This window comes from Amphiura filiformis, chromosome 9 (genome assembly GCF_039555335.1).
Source record: "Amphiura filiformis chromosome 9, Afil_fr2py, whole genome shotgun sequence".
NCBI lineage: Eukaryota > Metazoa > Echinodermata > Ophiuroidea > Amphilepidida > Amphiuridae > Amphiura > Amphiura filiformis.
The window spans coordinates 66960680-66982351 of NC_092636.1; the positions used below are offsets into that span (position 1 = coordinate 66960680).

The 21672-nt window shown below is 37.5% G+C and overlaps 2 protein-coding genes and 1 non-coding gene across 3 annotated transcripts; 1 reads left to right on the forward strand and 2 right to left on the reverse strand.

Moving 5' to 3' along the window:
• Nucleotides 1–56: 56 nt before the first annotated feature.
• LOC140160235 (cytochrome P450 2J4-like) lies at nucleotides 57–7928 on the reverse strand. The gene is made up of 4 exons (XM_072183511.1): nucleotides 7556–7928; nucleotides 2877–3207; nucleotides 1153–1784; nucleotides 57–739 (listed from the first exon to the last, which is right to left on the reverse strand). Exons 1-4 carry the CDS (start codon nucleotides 7926–7928, stop codon nucleotides 567–569), a joined length of 1509 nt encoding a protein of 502 aa, XP_072039612.1. The 3' UTR covers nucleotides 57–566.
• Nucleotides 7929–12287: 4359 nt separating this feature from the next.
• On the forward strand, nucleotides 12288–12361 carry Trnat-ugu (transfer RNA threonine (anticodon UGU)). The gene has a single exon. It is a non-coding gene; the product is annotated as a tRNA-Thr (tRNA).
• A 5079-nt stretch (nucleotides 12362–17440) lies between these two features.
• On the reverse strand, nucleotides 17441–21353 carry LOC140161354 (cytochrome P450 2J4-like). The gene is made up of 4 exons (XM_072184842.1): nucleotides 20877–21353; nucleotides 20076–20406; nucleotides 18752–19383; nucleotides 17441–17736 (listed from the first exon to the last, which is right to left on the reverse strand). Exons 1-4 carry the CDS (start codon nucleotides 21280–21282, stop codon nucleotides 17555–17557), a joined length of 1551 nt encoding a protein of 516 aa, XP_072040943.1. The 5' UTR covers nucleotides 21283–21353; the 3' UTR covers nucleotides 17441–17554.
• Nucleotides 21354–21672: the final 319 nt, after the last annotated feature.

Here is a 21672-nt window from a genome sequence, read left to right on the forward strand (position 1 = left end):
TTTAAAAAAAATGTATATCCAAGCACCAAGTTTTTAACTGACATTACTGAAGAAAAAAAATTATTGCTTTATATTTGACCGAGAAAATAAATTTCATAGCAAAAAGGTGTATCTCTGAATTGTGCTGATTTTAACATGTATCGATCGACTTTTAGCGCGACTAAGCAGAACAAAAGAATCGGTTGTCCAGGTTGCTGACTGATTACTGCTTCTTGATAAATATGCACGGGGAATAGTGCCCTTATTTACTGCATACCAAATATGGTCTGAACTCTTGTGAATAGTTATACGGGATTTTGTGTGACTGGGGTATTGCGCGAAGCAAGTTTCTAAACCAGCCTGTCAGATTTGAATTTTCTTCAAAATTCGGCCACCATTTGGGGTAAATTTTATAGGATATTTTACCTATATTTCACCAAATCTAATCTGAAAAAAAAAAATGGAGAAATTCGTTGAAAATTAATTTAAGCCAGAGACGACCAAAAAACGGCAGGCTGCACCAGTGCACCTGTTTGATCAAACCTTTAATGACATTATCTTTGCTTTGGTCGCTTTAGTCTAGTCTCTCACGATAGCTTCAGTTCTAAAATCACTCGGAGAGTTAGTTGCCCCGATCTTTCCATCCAAACATAAGTTTTGTGCATTTTGGGTTTCTTGAAAGTGAAGTGATGTAGAAGCTGAGAGAAGAAGAGAAACAGCTCCAATTTGGCTAGGTTTTCACCAAGGCAAACTCGTCGTCCTGTAAAACGGCACAGTAAACGAGAGAGAAACAGAATTGAAAAGATACAAATATAAAACTACAGCATTATCATCATCATCATCATCATATTCATCATCATCATCCATCATCCATCATCATCATCATCATCATCATCATCATCATCATCATCATCATCATCATCATCATCATGAATGTGATAAACCAAAGAAAATCAAAAGTGAAACAAAGAAAAGCAACATTTAACACCAGCAGTATCGTTATCCTCTTCCTCTTTCTCCGGCCTCCTCATCCTCATCCTCCTCACTGTCATCATTATTATCGTGGTGGTCGTCATTATCATCATCATCCATCATCATTTCAGCATGATTGATCGACGTCACTGTTTACTGCCTAAGAGTAAGACCAATTACGGCATTTTGCACGTGACATACCTGCGCTAAAAGGTAAGTATTCCTCTGGTTGTTTTGCCAGCTTGTCCCCAGTTATAAACCTCTCTGGACGAAATATTTCTGGATCTGTCCAAGTAGCCGGATCGTGATGGATTGCCCAAATATTGGACATAATGATCGTGTTTTTTGGGATGGTGTAACCAAACAACGCACAATCTTCTGCGGCGTAATGGGGTACCCCTAAGGGGACAATAGAGGCGATTCGTTGAATCTCCATCAGGGTAGCTTCGGTGTAAGGAAGTTGTTCCTTATCCGATAAATTAGGTAAGCGATTTCTGCCCACAACATTGTCAATTTCTTGATGAACTTTGTCCTGAATGTCTGGGTATGCCATCATATACAACAAAGCCCAACGAAGGGTTGTTACAGTGGTTTCAGAACCAGCTGCAAAAAGTTGAGTTACTGTTGACATCATATTATGTTCATTAATATTTAAAGCACGTACACTTCCTTCAACTTGCTCTATTTCATCCAAATAGACGTCAATATAGTCCTTAAGATCAGAACGGTCAAACTTTTTGCGATGGTCATCAAAGATAGTGCTGTAAAAGTTCCATAACCGTTGAACTCTTTCATATCTTACTTTGTCTGGCGTAGATCCTATGTTGAGGTACCTGTAAGGTAATGAAAACCCTTTGCATGAGTAGACCGACTTTTTGTGATTTTAAGTGTGTATTTAACAGTGTTGTAGGTCACGAGACCGGCCTCGGTCCCGAGACCAGCTAAGCCTGGTCTTGGTCTCGGTCTCGGTCTCGGCCCTCCTGGTCTCGAGGTCTCGGTCCGAGACCGGGTTCGAGACCGGCAAAATAGCGCCATTCTGGTTATCTGGCAGCAATTCTGCTCAAACAGTTTTCATCAATTGAATCATTAAAGATTAACTAAAGTCCCCAATCCCCACATTCTCAATCTTACATGAGGACCTACTCTTTTATTTTCAATTAGGTCCAATCAGTTATTTTTCAAAACATTGTATGAATTTATTGTAAACAAAATCTATTGTAAGCAAGCAGTGTTGTAGTCGAGACCGGCCTATCCGAGACCAAGACCGAGGCCAGGCAGTCCGAGACCGAGACCAAGACCAAGACCGAGACCAGCTGGTCCGAGACCGAGACCAAGAACGAGACCAGCAGGTCCGAGACCAAGACCGAGACCGAGACCAGGCTTGAAAGTAATATCATTAATAAATGATTACTATCTCGGTGACTGGAACCTGATGGGCCATATAAACCATATTTAGTGCTAGATTTTTAAGCAATAATACCAAAATTCAATTATTTTGAAAACATTTGGATCCAAAACAAGAGAAATAATTAAGGCGGTTCAAATGACCCGTTAGTAACATCGAAATGATAATATGCGGAATTAATCGGTTTCGGTCTTGGTCTCGGATACGCCGGTCTCGACTACAACACTGCTATTTAAGTGTGTATTTGGATTAGGTTCGGATAGCTTGGTGAATATAATATGTATCATGTGTATACTGTTCAAACAAGTGTTGCAATAGACAATGAGCAAATATTGAACTCAAATGTCTTTGTTAATTATTCTTTATTAGTTTAGAATTTAGTTTAATACATATATTCCCTTCGTGACGTTATTAGAAGGACTTGGTTTTTAAATATATATATATAAATTGCTTTCATTCTGACTTTTTGTCAGTGCCATTTACAAAGAATTCCGTTCTGTCGTAATCCTTATAGGCCTACCTAACTATTGGGATGAATGCGGCAGCGATCCCAGCTCCAGTATCCTGAAATTGCTTATCTAAGAGGTGTAACAGCTCATGGAATTTCGTGTCTGAATACTCAAATCTCTTCCCAAAAACCACTGCACAGATGATATTGGATACAGCATTCGACAGCAGCTTACGCGGATCGAAGCTTTCTCCTTTAAAAGAAGAAAACTCTTCGCAAAGAGCCTTTACTTCCACTGATATTTGATCTTGGAAACTTCTTTTACCGACACCAAAACTTCGGAAGGTGGAGAGAGTAAATCTTCTTTGTTCTCTCCAATGATCGCCCGATGCCATTACCACGCCTATAGGAAAACACAAGAAAATACTGCGTCATTGATATGATATCATGATCATTCTTTTATGCTATTAGACTGGTTCTATTTTGGAAAAATCGCGTTCCTAGCGGCAAGTTTGCGTAAAAGTTGGCAACCAGCTTATTTTTGTTAATGGAATTTGTATTTATTTATCATCTATCTTCTGAACTTGACATCGCAGATAGTAAAAACTATTCTTTTCCTGAATCCCTTGAACTTGAGGAACAGTTTCCATCCATTTTTACGAAAATCGGAACAACTTTAATTTTTCACCCCTTGATTGATCTTGGACCTGCTGAGCCTCATAACTTGATAATTATATGTCTTAGGCGCAAATATGTTACATTAATTTGTGTGATCCTTAGACCCCGACGAATAATTTGACATGTTTTATAGTGAATTTGGAGCATTGTTATATTTTGCCACCTATATATGGACGTGTAGGTAGTTGGGGTAATTTTTTTAGGGTCACAGGGTTCCAATATAGCTTGGCAGACAAAATGTTTGAATTCAGCATTCCCAAATTAACCAAAATAATTTAGTTGCCAACTTTTACGCGAACTTGCCGCTAGATGCTTTTAAATAAGCACATATTTCCAAAATAGAACCAGCCTATATAGACGAATCTCACGAACTAAGTCATGGTCAGGATTTGGTCGGCCATTACTGGGTCCCCGCTGCACCAAACTGGTGTTTTGACCGCTTAAATATTGTGCGAATAAAAGCCGCATTCGAGAAGATGCAAGGACGAGGAGGGTTAATAGAATAATATATAGATGAGTTGAGTCAGTTGACTTCAATGTTTATCAACAAAGGCAAGGGACTGGCATATCGATATGCTTGAGTGAACCCCATGCAACCACTACACTATTCAATAGCCTTATTGTGATGTGGCGGGAGTTTTAAAAACACAAGCCCTAAACAAAATATGATGCGCGCGCATACTACCAGGCAAAAAACAATGAAAATTGTGATGATGCGTGCGCATACTGCCAGGCATTGACGTCAGAAGTAAACTCATCTATACAATAGAGATAATTCCGCAGGTAATCCTGTCGCATCTATTCATACATAGTCCTTTTGTTCGCAAGTACTAGACATCCATTTGAAGTAGCGTTTGATATGGTGTATGACTATTTTCTTTGTACCGCACGTAAAAGGCAATAGACCATGTAGAAGCTGTGTGTTTTGCCGAAGGGAATTCTATTGTGTTTTCGCCACAGATGTAAAACAGGTGATGGAATGCAGTTTATAATTCCCTCCAAGGCCGAATCATTACACATTTTGGGTGCATTGTAAACGACGGAGACCCAGTTATGGCTGCCAGTGAGGTGTAGGAATGCGTGAAATGAGATTCGTCTATACGCTTATTGCAGTCTGCATTGCCATTAGTATACGCTTCCTTCCTCGAGCGAGATACGGCTTTGCTTAACGAGGATAAAGCTAATAAGATGTTTGTCAGGATATTATTTACCTTTTTCTCTTTCATTTGACACCTCTGGGGGTTCAAACTTCCTTGGCATTTTGAGATCCGAAAAGGATCCCAAATATGAATATTGACCCAGGTCTGACGATGAGTGTCATCCCGGGTGGGGAAATAATTTATTATACTTTTTTCTCTTTAATTTGACACCACTGGGGGTCATTTGGAGATATGGAAAAGGAAAAGGACCCAAAAGTTAGCCCTACTAGTATAGGGCCTTTTGACTGTGGTGAACCAAACCATGATATATCATAAAACCCTGGCTATATCCAGAGAACTGCTAAACCCTGTGACTGCTATTCCCCAGAATTTTTTCGGGTGGAGGTTAGTGGGTTTTCGCGGTTCTCGGATATAGTAGGTTGAAAAGGCCATATAGGCTGATTCCATTTCATGGTTCAGCAAAAATGCATTAAAAGAAATCCTGAGTACTTTAAGCAAATCTATGGATGCGTTCGCTCATATCATATCAAAATACAACTAGAGCCACAAATGTAGATGGTGGCTTCTGATTTTGATGACCCTAGCATGACCTTTGACCCCAATTATAAAAAAACAATGTATTACTCTCAATTTTTTAAGTTCCACTCATATCAAAGGTTATCTTCACAAAGTTTAAGTGGCAAGCTCCAATTTAATTTAAATTAAATGCAGGTTTTTTGCAAATAACTGGTATGCGTAATGCTTTCTCACTCTCACGCGTTGTGTTAATTTAACGCAACGCGTGAGAGTGGAATGAGCGTTTTGAGCGTTTCGACAGTATTTTTTGTGGGACATCAGAGCACATCAGACATATTGAATTGCATTCTGAATGCGAAGAATGTCTTTCTGATATCAAATAATTTTGAAATTTTTTGAAATTCACGATATAATACAAATTTTATGACAAATTATTAAAATTTGATATTTTTCAAATTTTTGATATAACAGTCCTCGAAGTAAATTTATAAATCTAATGATATATTCTTAAAGTGTACCTAGCTGAGAGGCAAAGCCGACGATCAATTGAAAATTTGGACCTTTCATATTGAAGATATGGATTTTTTTTCCCCAAAAGACATATCTTTAATACGAAAGGTCAACATTTTCAACTGATCGTCGGCTTTTCATCCCACCTACGTACATTTTAAGTATAAATCATCAGATTTATAAAGTTTACTTCGAGTACTGTTAAATGTCAAAAACATCAATTTTTAATCATTTGCCATAATGTATTACATTGCGAATTTCAAAAAAGCAAAATGTTTTGATATCAGAAGGACATTCTTCGTATTCAGAATGCAATTCGATATGTCTGATGTGCTCTAATGTCCCACAATAAATACTGTCCAAAAGTTCATACCCCATCCCTTAAATGGACATCTCCAAATTGCAAGAAGTCCGTATACCTTCCTCGAGTCAGTAATTTCGATATTGTTTTAGTGTATCTCTAAATGTAATGATGAAAAGTATATAAAGGTATACATTTTCAGAAAGGAAATAATAGAGGTTATCCACTTAACTCATGTGTGACTTCTAACAAAAGGCGCTGATTCCCGTAGTATTCCTTATTCAAAACAATTCAATGCATGACCTTCTTTTGAAAGTCCTAAACAAGGTATAGCAGTCGTTAATAGGAGATGCAGCTTATAGAATACGGATAACCTCTATTCAAGGAATCCAACTAGCGCAACAGATTCGTGCAAAAATTGATTTTACTTTTACTAACTCGAGGAAGATTATACGGACTATACATAAGGGACCGCTCATTATTAATGGGGGAGGGGGGCCGGGAAAATGTAGGGGGGTTATGTGATTTTCACTTTGACAAACAGGGGGGGGTTATGTGATTTTAATTTTCCTAATAGGGGGTCATGTGAAATTTAATAGTCATTCACTATTATTTCTAATACCAAGTTTCCTGGAAGGTCTTGCATATGATATACGCTGGCGAAGTTACGTAATTAATCGGATTAACTACCATAGCAATAGGTACAAACAATTTTGAATATACCGCGCTGCACTACAAGCAGGTTGCACTCATCACCTGTCGTCATCAATCATAATAGATTGAATACAATACCGCTCTTTTCAAAGAGACTAATCTTACAGGTACAAGTGATTAGCATTTCTTCGACATCTATGGTTCAATGCAGAGGTACCGCATGGACGATGCTAGGCCAGTGGGAGAATTTTCACAATACACTTATTGGGGTATAATCAAGTAGAGCTTCGGTTTTGAAATGGTATTCACGTTCGCGCGCTAAAATTTGTACCGTTCTTCGCTTTGAGGGGTACAAAATCGATTTAATACTGAATTTGCTGATTCGCTGGCTGATTTTGTGAGATTCGCATCAAGTGATATTAAGTGTCCATGGCGAGTGGAAACTCGCACACTAGAAATCGAGTTTGTATTCCACTTTTGCACCATATTTCATCAGTTTAGCTCCAAAATGGCAAAAAAATTTGAAGCATTTTGAAAAGAATGCCAAAAAGAGCTGGATTCACTCTCGGCTTTTTTTCCATCCCCATCCCCCCACCCCCTGTCAAAATCCCAATCTCTGTGACTGAATTAATATTGAAGTTTGCTTGAAGGGGGGGGGTATGTGATTTTGTTTGATTCAATAGGGGGTTACGTGAAATTGATTCATCGCAATAGGGGGGGTTAGGTATTTTTCACCCATAAAGCTCAACATTTTCCCGGCCCTCCCCCCTCCCGCAATATTTAATTCAGTAAGCTAGAGGGTCAAATGTTCCTGATGACGGCACGGGTGGCGAAACACGATATTGCTAAATAAACTATTGCTTACGGCCTTTGATGAGCAGAAAGTCAATAATTGGTGAAAATATTTGGCGAACAAAAAAACCGTTCCTTACCTTGACCTTTCAACACTGACATGATTTTTTCCGGTATCTTTACGGTTGGTCGATCCACGAGATACTGATTCTGGAAAGCTTCTCGCACACTTTCAGCACTATTCAAAATAACTAAAAGTTGATTTCCCAAGTAAAAGCTGTATACTTTGCCGTAATGTTTTGTAAGCTTAGCCATGAATTGATGTGGTTGTAAGCCAGATCGATACAGAGAAATACCAAGATTGGGCAGGCTGCCCAAAATAGGCCAGGTCCATGGTCCTGGAGGTAAATTCTTTGGTTTACGTGTCCACCATGATATAATTATGAATACAACTACACACGCCAACAAAATAGTGCGGATATCTGTAAACCAAAGAAAAAGCCAATGCGCCATTTTGCAACAATCAAACTACATGAAGTATACATAGCAAGAATAAAATCAGGAAACCACCCAAATTGACCTTTTAAATAAACAATGATCCATTACTAGGTCTTACTCACTCAAATGTTCAACACAATACAAATAAACAAGTCACTAGTGAAGTGCACGAACATGATTCAGGAGATTTGCACTAATTATCTAGGGGACAAATTTTTAAAAAAAGCCTATCAACTTGAAAAAAGCTTGTCCTCCATCCCCACCCACAATGTGGGTCCCACATACACACACACCCCGTCACACACCCCACCTGCACCTCCACCACCAGCGGCATGTAAGCAGTCCAAATGCCAAACCTCATGTTCTCAATACAAAAATAAAAGTTAATAATTATATCAAGTACACGTGCATTAGTTTGGGTTCACTGCATTCACTTATGTCTACTATAGGCATATTATGTGACAACCATCAAAATTGCAAATGCGTGAATATTTCTGAAATAATATTATGACAAGTGAAAAAAGATTTGAATTTCAGGACAAACTTGCATTTAAATAAACAAGAATTTGTCTTTAAAAAAGATAAGTTCACGGATTAGGTGTATAGTACATGTACTTTGAGCTACTTTGGTCTAACATTTAATATTCATATCTAACCTACTCTGCACTTATTCGACAATAAATAGGTGATATGAGGCTTAATAATGATACCTGCGTCTTGACTCTGGAAAACAATATTTTTTTAAAACCTCAGTTTGCATTTAGTTTTTTAAGCCCCCTCGGGAGCCACCTACATGATCTCATTTGGCATTTAAGTTTTTATTGTGTTGCAAAGTAGCAAAACTTTCTTTATATGGCGCAATTTGTGCCTGGAAAAGGCTATCCCCTCTTACAACCTATCGACAGGTCTGATTTCTATAATGAGGTGTCACCGGGTTTGCAATACCAAATCTAAACACCATGAAATTCACCACATCACGACCAAGCTCACATTGGGCGCCTCATTCCTTTTTTAAAGGAATTTTGATTAAGCTACCTATACAGGAAACAAATTTGGCTATATTAAAGTATACGAAGAAAATTGCAAGATGCCTTCATCACTAAAGTAAACACTGATTACACAGCCATTTGCTCTTGCTAGCTTTTGTCAGGGTCATGGTCCTGTTTTTATGATCTGAACACCAATATTATACAGGTTTATACACATGGGTTATCAGAGTCAATAAACATTCAATTAACTATAGATAATGGACTTAGTTTTGTGCAATGTAGTAATTTTCTGAAGTAAATCGCCTACTGCATAGTTTTCTATACAGATGATGTTTATTTTGTGATCAGGCCTGGCCATGACATGGTAACCAATCAGTTATGTGTATTGTCACCATGTGATGGCTATAAGCCAATTACAAACATATTTATAAAAAAGGCTAAAAAATTCCTACATTTAACAGACTCTTCCCCGGCCAAGGGCTAAATAGTAAGTTGTTAGTGGGGCAAGATTAGATAAAGGCACGCAAATTTAGGTATGAGATATTAGGAATTATTTCCTAGTCTCTTTAACTACAAGGTTGGTGGGCTATATAGCTATTCAAGACACAGGGTATGTAAGGGATAAACTGTGCATATGAGATGTGGGTGCAAGTGGCATCATTTCACTGCCGTGAAAAAATTCCAATTTAAATATTTAAAAATATAATATTCTATTAATGTCCGGTCAAATATCTTTGTAGTTCTCAGACTGTCAGCAGTTCGAAAGAAGCCGGCATCGTGACCTTCAAAAAGACCCCCGAATGATTGTATAGGGGCAAAAATTAATTTGATTCCAATAACACTTTCAAATATGTCAAAACTTAAATTATGCGACAGGTCCCACGAATTCCAGAAATTTACGACCTATAATTTAAGTAGTTACAGAGCACAAAATGGTATAAGGTCGATTTGCTTGTATGTGTCAAAAGTCAAAGTTGGTCCAAATTTCGTAAAAGTTGAGGCACATTGTTCGCCTAGCTTAGAGGTTTCAGAAAAAGAATAGTTTGCACTATTTGCGATGTATAGATAGCATGTTTACACAGCAAAGAGTTAAAAGATATGCAGGATTCCATAGGATTTAATGGTATTTGTATTTATCATCGATCTTCTGACCTTCACATCGCATATAGTGTAAACACTTTTCTTTTCCTGAATCCCATGAACTTGAGGAACAGTCTGCAACAATTTTTACAAAGATCGGAGCAACTTTACTTTTTCACTCCTGTACAACATGTTCGACCTTGGTCCTGTCGAGCCATATAACTTGGGTACTATATGTCCTACGCAAAAATATGTTACATTTTTGTGATCCTTAGGCCCAGACAAATAATTTGACATGCTTTTTAGTGAATTTGGAGCATGCTTAATTTTTGCCCCTATATGATCATGTAGAGGTATTAATTTTGAAGTGTCTTTTTGAGGGTCACGGGGTTCACATACAGCTTGACAGACAACATTTTTGAATTCAGTATACCCGAATGAACCAAATTAATTGGGTTGCTAACTTTTGCGCGAACTTGCCGCTTGATGCTTAAATAAGCACCTTATTTCCAAAATAGAACCAGTTTATTTTCCTAATGTCGCTCCACAATTAACATATAAAGCCTTCACAAAAAGTAACGCAGCCGTTATAAATACGCATATAGCTTCAAAACTATTAATCGTAAATTTTAACATAGAAAAAAGGATGGTTTATTTTCGCGCATTTTGATACCCCATTCGTGGAATGTCGTTCAATGTCAGTTCGGGGGCACTCGTAATTCACTGATTTCAAAGACGAGTCAGTGTTTTCACATACGGGGGTCTGTGATATCACCCCAGCAAACACAAAACGTTTTCGACATCATTCGCAAAAGGTTATAAAAGGTTGTCAGAAAACGTTTAAATGTCGGGTTATATAAAGGGTATATTAAGGGTATAAAACGTTTTCATAACATTAAAAATCATTTTTTGATAATATACTGCTCAGCAAACAAAAAATGTTTTACAGAAAACGTTTAAATGTTGGGTTATATAAAGGGTATTAAAACGTTTTAATAACTTTCCAAAAACATTTTTGAAAACGTGATACAAAACATTACTAAACAGAATGTTATTTTGGGGTTGAAAAAATATTTTGCGAAAAATGTTTGCCCAAAATATTTGCAATAACATTTTAAAAACGTTTTCATGACCTTTATATAACCCGACATTTAAATGTTATTCAAACGTTTTGAAAAACAAAAACGTTTAAGAACATTTCTGTGCTTGCTGGGTGCAAATATTTTAACATAATGTTATTTAAGTGTTGACAAAATATTTGGAAAAAAATGTTTGCAAAGATAGTTTACAATAACATTTTTGAAAACATTTTAAAAATATTGTTGTAGTGTGTTTTCATACAAAACTGAGTGTATTAGAATAAGCTTTCCTATGTTTAGCAAATATCTACCTGTGCAAAAATTATATCTATCTGTTTTTGACAAGTGGTCCTAGAACACACTTAGATTGCAATGGCTAAAATCAAATGTTTTGAAGTAAAAAAATCCCAAGAGTACCCGGGCCTGCGCTCTAATTCGTGAATTCGATAGTAAAATTAGCAGGCACTCAACTTGGGCTGGCTACAGCCCTGATAAGGCCTAGTCACAAAATTATTCCCACTGCTCCGGCACGTTCACCAATATCACTAATATCGTTTGCGACTGGGTTTTGAAACTAGGGCGTTTGTGATTTATGAGACGTCTCTGAAATATGATACTGTTGTGTGACAAGAGTATTTGATATCAGAGACGTCCGTGAATTATGAGTGCCCCCAAACTGATATTAACAACACACCAGTATTAAACGCGAATTTATAAGTTGCAGTTATTTGTATTGATTTGAATTCAGCGCGAAGATAATGGCAGGTTTTACATGCAACAATGCTTGGGTATGCAACTTTAAAGTTCGGGTATTTTTATTTATTTTTAACACCACTGTGTTGTTAATATTGAACGACATTCGACGAATGATATACCACCCTTCTTTAATCTTTGCATACCTCTTTCTTCCATGATCGCATGTAGCTTACCAGGTTAGCTGTCATTTACCTATGTTTAGAAGAGGGCATGTATGGTTACCTCTTGATTCCAAACTCTGTCATATCTGTTTTGATATCATGACATAAAATGCTGCAAAGTACCCTTTCGACTCATTCATATCTCTTCATTTGATAAAGAATCACGGGATATTATTTTTTGTCAATAATCTTATAAATAACATTTTTGCTGTTTGTTGAAACAATAACGTGAAATGGCAATGAATTGTGAAACAAATGTTAATGTTACAACTGGAATAGTACAACTGGGTCAACCAGCCTAATCACGAGGATCCCGTGGCCAAGTGGTATAGGCACGGGTCTTGTGAACCCGAGGTCCTGGGTTCAATTCCCAGGCGGGAGCACTTTTCTGCTTGTCTGCTTTATTATTTATTAACCTGGTGAAAAATTATGTTTATAATTCCCGTCGATCATGCCACTGTTATGCCACTGTTTAACCAGTTTATATTTCTTCCACAGGGAGGATGGACATTTATGTATCGCATTTACGGACCTAGCCACTATGGGCTATTTGCGGGGAGATGTTTAAGTGACCGCTTATATAGTCCGGTTGCCAAACGAAATTTTGCCACAGAAGCTTGTTTTGGTGTATTTTTTGTTTTGTTTTAATGGACATTGCTTCACAAGACCATCAACTTCAAAAATAAGTTTACTGGACCTCTGTTAGCATTGGGCATTTTGAGACATGGCGGGTCAAAGTTCATACAAAATTCAAGCTTCTCAAATGATGTTGAACAGTTCTCCAAATTATTCCTCTTGTCATGTCGATCCAGAAAAAGTATACTTTTACCTATCCGTGACATTCCCTTCTGGAGTTATAAGCAAAAAGATCAAAGGTCACGATTTGACCTCCTCAGGGGTCAAAACCTGATAATGCTACTTCACCAAAATAGTCTCAAATTGTTCATCACACACCGACATCGCCTGGCTAATACAGACTTGACATTTAATATGGAATATTTTTTCGCAAAATTCCAAGACTGGTCTGGACGGAGTCTGCATAAACCGCACGGGCTAAATATTAATTGGAGTGTGTCGGGAGATGGTGTAAAATAATTGTTGGATAGAAAATGTGCTTTCCATAAGCTTACATTATGCTGCTCTTAATGTAGCGTATTTGCCTAAAATGGCGGATTTAGGGAGACTGAATTTGAGCTTTGTGTGAGACACAATTTCGGACTTAATGCAACATTGTGCTGTTATTATCAAATTTATAGGGGTTTGAGGTGATATTTCTTAAACTTTATCAGCAATTGGCATTCATCACAGCTGAAATACGCTTGTAATGTACCAATTTTTTTAACAGGGGAGGAGCTTAAAAATAGGGCTCTTAAGAGTGGTACATACTCAGAGAGTTTGAACGGCCCCCTGGGGTCAAATGCTATAAACTTGCGGTACAAAAACAACTACGAGGATTCCTGGTTGTCCAATGAACTCACGCCGTTCCTTTGTGTACATTAAGTTTACAACATTTGACCCCAGAGGACCATTCAAACTCTCTGAGTGCGAACCAGTTTTAAGAGCCATATTTATGAAAGCTCCTCCCACTTTCAATACTGGTAGATGACAAGTGCATTTCAGGTCTGACGAACACTTATAGGTTTTTAGATTCAGTAAATATCGCCTCAAACCTCAATAAATTTGATAATATCAGAATAATGTTGCTCAAATTCAGAAATTTTACCCCCACAAAAATCAAATTCAATCTCCCTAAATCCGCCATTTTAGGCTTATTCACTACCTTATGAGCGCCATAATGTTAACTAATGGAAAGCACATTTTCGGTCAAACAATTGTTTTACACCATCTCCCGACACACCCCGATTAATATTTAGCCCGTGCGGTTTATGCAGATCCCGTCCAGACCAGTCTTGGAAAAAAAAAAAAAAATATTCCATATTAAATGTCAAGTCTGTAATTATTTGCAGCAGAGACATTAAAATGAATACACGGGATCCATACACGTGAATTGCTATGCACGATTTTGATATCAGACGAAAATCTTCGGATACTGGGTTACAAAATGATGAATATCTCCCGTAAATGAATTTTTCTCAAGAAACCAGATGTGGTCTCATACACTTGAAAATACAGATATTATAGTCGTTAGCGTGCGCTTTGAAAATTGGCCGTGCGCTTTGAAGTCAAAATTTGACCAAAACTCTCAATTTTATATTGCGTTGGTCCTATATGGACTACAGCGCGCAGCAGGCTATAGCGGCACTCACTCAAGTGGAGAGAGTATAACCATTGACCGCAATGTCGTATACAAGCTTGCTCACAGAGCGAGAAATCAATTACCCCGTCTATACAGTAGCCTTAGTCAAGTCACTTCGCTAATAATATGCATCTCATAAGGTCCGAATAAAATGGTCATAGGTGGCTGTGGATTCAACCTACCATGGCGATTTCTACTATGAAGATATCGGGGCGATGTCACTGTGCATCATAGAAACATAATAGTTTGTATTGTGTATGATGTTTCCTTACATGGATAACCATGGTAACATAGCAAAACAGGTCTGGGACTATATGATTCAATGAACATGAACATTGACCTTTGTCACCATGATACCATGGTAACAAAACATCCTAGTTATAGCAAACTATTTGTTCTAATTGTTTATAGAAGACGAAAAATTTGAGACTATTTTCATACAAATCGGAGTATTTTTCAGGTTTGACCCCGGTGGAGGTCAAATGGTGACCTTTGACCTTTCTGCTTATAACTCAAGAAGGGAATGTCACAGATAGGTAAAAGTATACTTCTCTGGATCACCAAGACAAGAGGAATAATTTGGAGAACTTTTCAAAGGATGATCTAGAGAAGCAATATCCATCAAAAACAAAACTATGGACACCAAAACAACGTCATACCCACTGGCAGCCGGACTAATAGGTTAGAATTTGAACCAGCCCAATCACGAAGCTCCCGTGGCCAAGTGGTTAAGGTGGTACTAAATAACTACACACAAAAAGTTATGTATATTATAGGGCCAAGGAATTCAATATACTTCACTGAAATTTCAGTGATTCAAGACAAGTGGTTCATTATTATATGTTAAGAAATGAGGTACATTTTAGCGGTACCTCTTTTCTCATAAAATAACGTACCGTTTGTTTTGAGTCACTGAAATTCCAGTGTAGTAACTGAATTCCTTGCCCCGATTATATACATAACCTTTGTTACCAGTGTGTTATTATTTTTTAAGAAAATTGCAAAAATAGTCACAAAGTCACTCAAGGGAGTAGTACCACCTTAAGGCACAGGTCTTGTAAACCTGAGGTCCTGGGTTCGATTCCCGGGTGGGATCACTTTTTCTGCTTGTCTCCTTTATTATTTCCGACGGCGAACCTGGTGACAAATTATGTTTATTTATGGATAACCTTTTAGTAACCCATTTCTATTCACCGTTATGTATTCTTTTCCCGCGCGTTATATTTTACGAACAACCTTCATAGCCATTATTATCTGTTATCTAAAACCTGCACGCTACAAACAACAGATTATCTAAAACCTGCACGCTATAAACTATTGTAATGGTCATTTTGTCACATTCTGCTTGAGACCCCACGACATTCACATGACGTGTATTAAACCGTTAAATGTGATAGTTGCAATGTCATTGTAAAGGGTAATAATTTAGCTGTCCATTAAAGGGCATATCTATTGCAAAACAAGTTAAACTCACATCACACTCATGACGGTCGTTCGCGATTACCCCGCACACGGTATCATTAGGGGGCTGTCATTTTCTTCGGAAGGGGGGTCATAAATATACTTGGAGGTCATAGAATTTTTAACCCAAAAATAGGGAGGATTATAATTTTTTTACACCCAAAAATTGAAAATAGGGGGGTTATAGAATTATTAATGGCTGATGACCCTTAATTTTCGCGCTCCGCGCGCGCATTCTTTTAACTTACGATTAAAATATACGCACAATCTTTACTTATATAATTCAAATTTTTTGCGCGCTCCGTGCGCCTTCATTGCATTTTTGCGCGCTCCGCGCCATAGTTCCAGCAATGAATAATTTGTCTCTGTGTATGCGGAAGGGGGGGGGATAATAATAATAATAATAACAAATTCGACAAAAAATCAGTGTAGTTTACCTGTTCTTGCATACCATTTGTGACCAAAATTCACTTTAAATTATTGGTTTGAAAAATGCTTAAAAATGGTAAAGGTTTTAATATCTCATCAGTCACGTATAATGAACCACTTCTGACATACATATGTGACCGTACACCACGAATGAGCCGTAAATGTCCTCAATTGTATTCTGAGTTACAGTGTAAAATGGGCATGAAGGTCATATTCATAGGTATTTCAATTTGGTGCTACGTGTATCTCATTAAATGAGGTACACGTAGCACCAAATTGAGGTACCTATGAATACGACCTTCATGCCCATTTTACACTGTAACTCAGAATACAATTGAGGACATTTACGGCTCATTCGTGCTGTACGGTCACATATCACATAGATTTATGAGTGCCCATCCCTTACCACACTACTGACACTACACTGCAAAAAAAATGTTTTCGTTTCTGTAACACTTTTTAAACACATGAACGTGTTTATTAACAACTGAAGATATTTAATATCCACCTTATATAGATAATGTTGGTATTTTCAGAAACCTCTACTCATACATATTACAAATACAAAATAAAACCTAACACTTTCATTCCCTTTTCAAATAATTACACTCTATAGTTTATACTCAAACACACCAAAGTGTTATAAATGGTTATAAACACTAACGATATAAACGTTTGTCTAAATTTTAAACATTTTTTATGGTAAACACTTTTTGATTAATTCTAAGCATTCTCAAACAAGTAAGGAAGTCTCCGGCGATCACGACATTATGCCTTAATGTTAGAAAAATAATTATCAAGCACGAATCACATGGTTTTATTTAAAACAAACTCATATTGACTATAAAAAACGAATAAAAACAGTTGCCTCTCAACGCGCGATATTCAAAATTTCCGCGCCGAAATTATCTAGTGCAATGACGTCATAGTTATTTGTGCTCTACTGTCGCCAGCCTCCATTGTATTACTGGGATATCATTGCACCAAACAATGCCGGCGCCCGGGAATTTTGAATATCGCGTGTTGCGACACGTCTGTTTTTATTCGTTTTATGGTCAATGTGAGTTTGTTTAAAATAAAACCATGTGATTCGTGCTTGATAATAATTTTCCTAACATAAACTCCTCAACGAAAGTTTGGAAAGTTTTTTCAAGCATCTGTATCTCCAATTATTTGTGACATATTCATATCGTGTTGCATATCACTGGATAGCTACAATACTCCCTTTACAATGACACCCCATTTGAAACAATAACATTTTTCACGGCTGAGTACATGCCTTGTGATTGTAGTGGGGTCTCAAAATGAATTTAAGGTTTGATTCGTTGTATTCTGGATTCGTTGCAGGTTGAGCATGTTTTAGTTTAGAAATCCCCACCTGTTTGATCAAAACCTTTAATGACATTATCTTTTCTTTGGTCGCTTTAGTCTAGTCTCTCACGATTGCTTCAGTTCTAAAATCACTCGGAGAGTTAGTTGCCCCGATCTTTCCATCGAAACATAACTTTTGTACATCTTTGGGTTTCTTGAAAGTGAAGTGATGTAGAAGCTGCGAGAAGAAGAGAAACAGCTCCATTTTGGCTAGGTTTTCACCAAGGCAAACTCGTCGTCCTGTAGCATGCGATAAACGAGATAAAATCACAAGTGAAAGTGACAAACAAAAACATAAGTATCATCAAGGAGATAGGAAGGAGAAGCAATAAATTACGTACTGCATTGTTCCTTTGATGCCGATTTGATTGTACCATTTCGAGCAAAGGAGTTTCGCCATCAAATTGGTCACTGACCCGACAGCATATTAACGCTTTTTCTGGCAAGTGACTGTCATTAAGTGATAAATAGAAAGTTATGTGTACGCGCACCACTTGACATTGTTCTCATACCCGAGGGTGTACTGACTTGTCCCAATTTGGACGCAAGCACACAAACCTTCTATAGGCGGCGCTCAAAGTGGTTTGGGCGGCTAATTTGAATAAAATGAATGAAGACTCTTTGAATTGACGATTCGCTCACGGGAAGCTCAGTAGCCATGGGGAAAGGACTGATTAGCACAACATCTCACAATGATCAAAAACCGGGTTCAGATCAAGTTATCATAATAATTGGGTAGAAAAATGAATTATCAATAAATAAAGAAATGAATGGAGATTGGTCAATTCATGGATACAAAATAAAGAAATAAAATGCTAAATGAATACCACAATCATCATTGTCATTGTGGTGGAAGTGGTGGTGTTGGTCCATCATCATCATCATCATCATCATCATCATCATCATCATCATCATCATCATCATCATCATCATCATCATCATCATCATCATCATCATCATCATCATCATCATCATCATCATCATCATCATCATCATCATCATCATCATCATATTGGAATAGATTCATCAAGATTATAAGCAAATCCATTGGTTACCGGGCCGTGTGACACTGCTTTGCTGCATATTTACTACACAAATCGTCATCATTGTCATCATCATCTTCATCATTAACACAATAACCATCACCTTCATGGTCAGTATCATCATCATCATTACCATCACCCCTGTCGATGTTTTTGTTTTTATATGTCATTGTTTTTATATGATTGTTCACTGTTTACTGCCAATGACTTACCTGCGCTAAAAGGTAAATATTCCTCTGGTTGTTTTGCCAGCTTGTCCCCATTTAAAAACCTTTCTGGGCGAAAAATTTCTGAATCGTTCCAAGTGGCCGGATCATGGTGAATTGCCCAAATATTGGACATAATTATCGTGTTTTGGGGGATGGTGTAACCAAACAAAGTAGTATCTTCTGAAGCGTAATGGGGTACCCCTAAGGGGACAATAGAGGCGATTCGTTGAATCTCCATCAAGGTAGCTTCGGTGTAAGGCATTTGTTCCTTATCCGATATATTAGGCAAGCGATTTCTGCCCACAACATTGTCAATTTCTTGTTGAACTTTGTCCTGGATTTTTGGGTGTGCCATCATATACAACAATGCCCAACGAAGAGTTGTGACAGTTGTTTCAGAACCAGCTGCAAAAAGTTGATTTACTGATGCCATCATATTTTGATCATTAATATTTAAAGCACGTTCACTTCCTTCAACTTGCTCTATTTCATCTAAATAGACGTCAATGTAGTCTTTAAGATCGGCGCGATCAAACTGTTTGCGATGGTCGTCAACGATAGTGCTGTAAAATGTCCATAACCGGTGCGCTCTTTCATATTGTACATTGACTGACGTTGATTTTATGTTGAGGTACCTGGAAAGTAATGAAAAAGCTATGCATGAGTAGACTTACTTTTATAAAAGTATTTTTTTTTATAGATTTGGAGATCGTGGCGAATGCGTTTTAATATTTACCATGATTCTATTCCTGAGAAGCGTCGCATTAAAAAAAAGAGCAAGTAACTCAAATTTCTTTGTTAATTATTTAGTTATTTGAGGAGGAGCTTGTTCCCAAACCATGTTAAGTCCACCAACACGTGTTTCTGATTTACCTGTGCGATATTGCAATGGGATGTGATGCTATACATGCTATAGGTATAGTACTTTCGGTTGGATGCACCATTACAAAGCAAACAGTGGATGGATGCACAGTAGCAATACTGTGTAAGGCATTTGTTTTCCAAATGAGAACAATAGTCTGCATATTGTTAAACAGCATTATTGTGGTAAATAATGGCTTGTTGATGGTATAACTCATTGTTGCTAATGTCAAACTTGTCAAAGTAACTGTGATTGCATCACACAAGTAAATGAGAAACATGTGGTTGTGGACTTAACATGGTTTGGAAACAAGCGCTTCATTTGTTTCATACATATATTCCCTTCCTGACAGAACAACTGAAATTTATAAATAAAATATGTATCCAAATTTAATGTTTGTATTCGGACTTTTTGTCAGTGCCATTTACACAGAATTCTGTTCTTTTGTAATGTTTATAGACCTACCTAACTATTGGGATGAAAGACGCAGCAATCCCAGCTCCAGCATCCTCAATTTGCTTGTCTAATAAGTGTAACAGCTCATGGAATGTCGTGTCTGAATACTCAAATCTTTTCCCAAAAACCACTGCACATATGATATTGGATACAGCATTCGACAGAAGCTTACGCGGATCGAAGCTTTCTCCTTTAAAAGAAGAAAACTCTTCGCAAAGAGCCATTACTTCCACCGATATTTGATCTTGGAAACTTCTTTTACCGACACCAAAACTTCGGAAGGTGGAGAGAGTAAATCTTCGTTGTTCTCTCCAATGATCGCCTGACCCCATTACTACGCCTATAATGGAAAACGCACAAAAAATACCACGTCATCTTGATAATTTATACTTTCAAATCACAAAATGTACCAACCGATTGGCATTTTTCGGGGCCCCCCTTTACAGACCTCGAAAATTTCAGGGCCCCCCCCCTTTTGACATGAAAATTATGGGTCAACCCCATTGAAAAGCATATAAACTCAATTTTGTGGTCATTTTTTCCAGGCCCCCCCTTAGGAGGGTCAAAAAATTCAGGCCCCCCTTTTTTGCATCAGCCCCCCTTACAAGTGTTTGTGAACGGTCCCTTAAAAAGAACATTTTAGCCAAACGCTTACATTTCAGCACATCACATCGAACTAAAAGCTCACATTGGTTGCTCCATTAATTTTTTTTAATGAATTTGTATTTAGTTGATCTATGGACTACAGTATCATGATTCGTAAGGGAGAAATCATGGTGAAAATATTTGGCGAAGGAAATCGTTACTTACCTTGACCTTTTGTCATTTTGAATTTTTCCGGTACCTTAGAGGTTGGTCGATCTGCAAGAAACTGATTCTGGAAAGCTTCTCGCACACTTTCAGCACTATTCAAAATAACTAAAAGTTGATTTCCCAAGTAAAAGCTGTACACATTGCCGTAATGTTTGGTAAGCTTAGCCATGAATTGATGTGGTTGTAAGCCAGATCGATACAGAGAAATACCAAGATTGGGCAGGCTGCCCAAAATAGGCCAGGTCCATGGTCCTGGGGGTAAATTCTTTGGTTTACGTGTCCACCATGATATAACAAGGAATGCAACTACACATACCAATATAGTGCGGATATCTATAAACCATATAAAAACCCAATGCGCCATTTTACAACGTGGTTTAAGGGTTGTGAGCATGTATACCATGTATACCGGGAATGTACATGTATATAATACAGCAGTCTTAACATGTTTAACAGAGGGATACGAGTCCAATGTCGACGTACATGTATTGTTAGTGTAGTACGTGATAACCGGATAGTGATATATTTCCGCTGGGTTAATTTTTCGCGATTTTATTAATTCTGGACAGTTTAGTGGGTGTTTAATTCGCGTTTCCAAATAATATTCACATTAAGGGATCTGGAATGAGCGTTTCGACAGTATTTTTGTGGGACATGAGAGCACATCAGACATATCGAATTGCATTCTGAATACGAAGAATGTCTTTCTGATATCAAATAATTTTCATTTTTGAAATTCACGATATAATACAAATTTTATGACAAATTATTAAAATTTGATATTTTTCACATT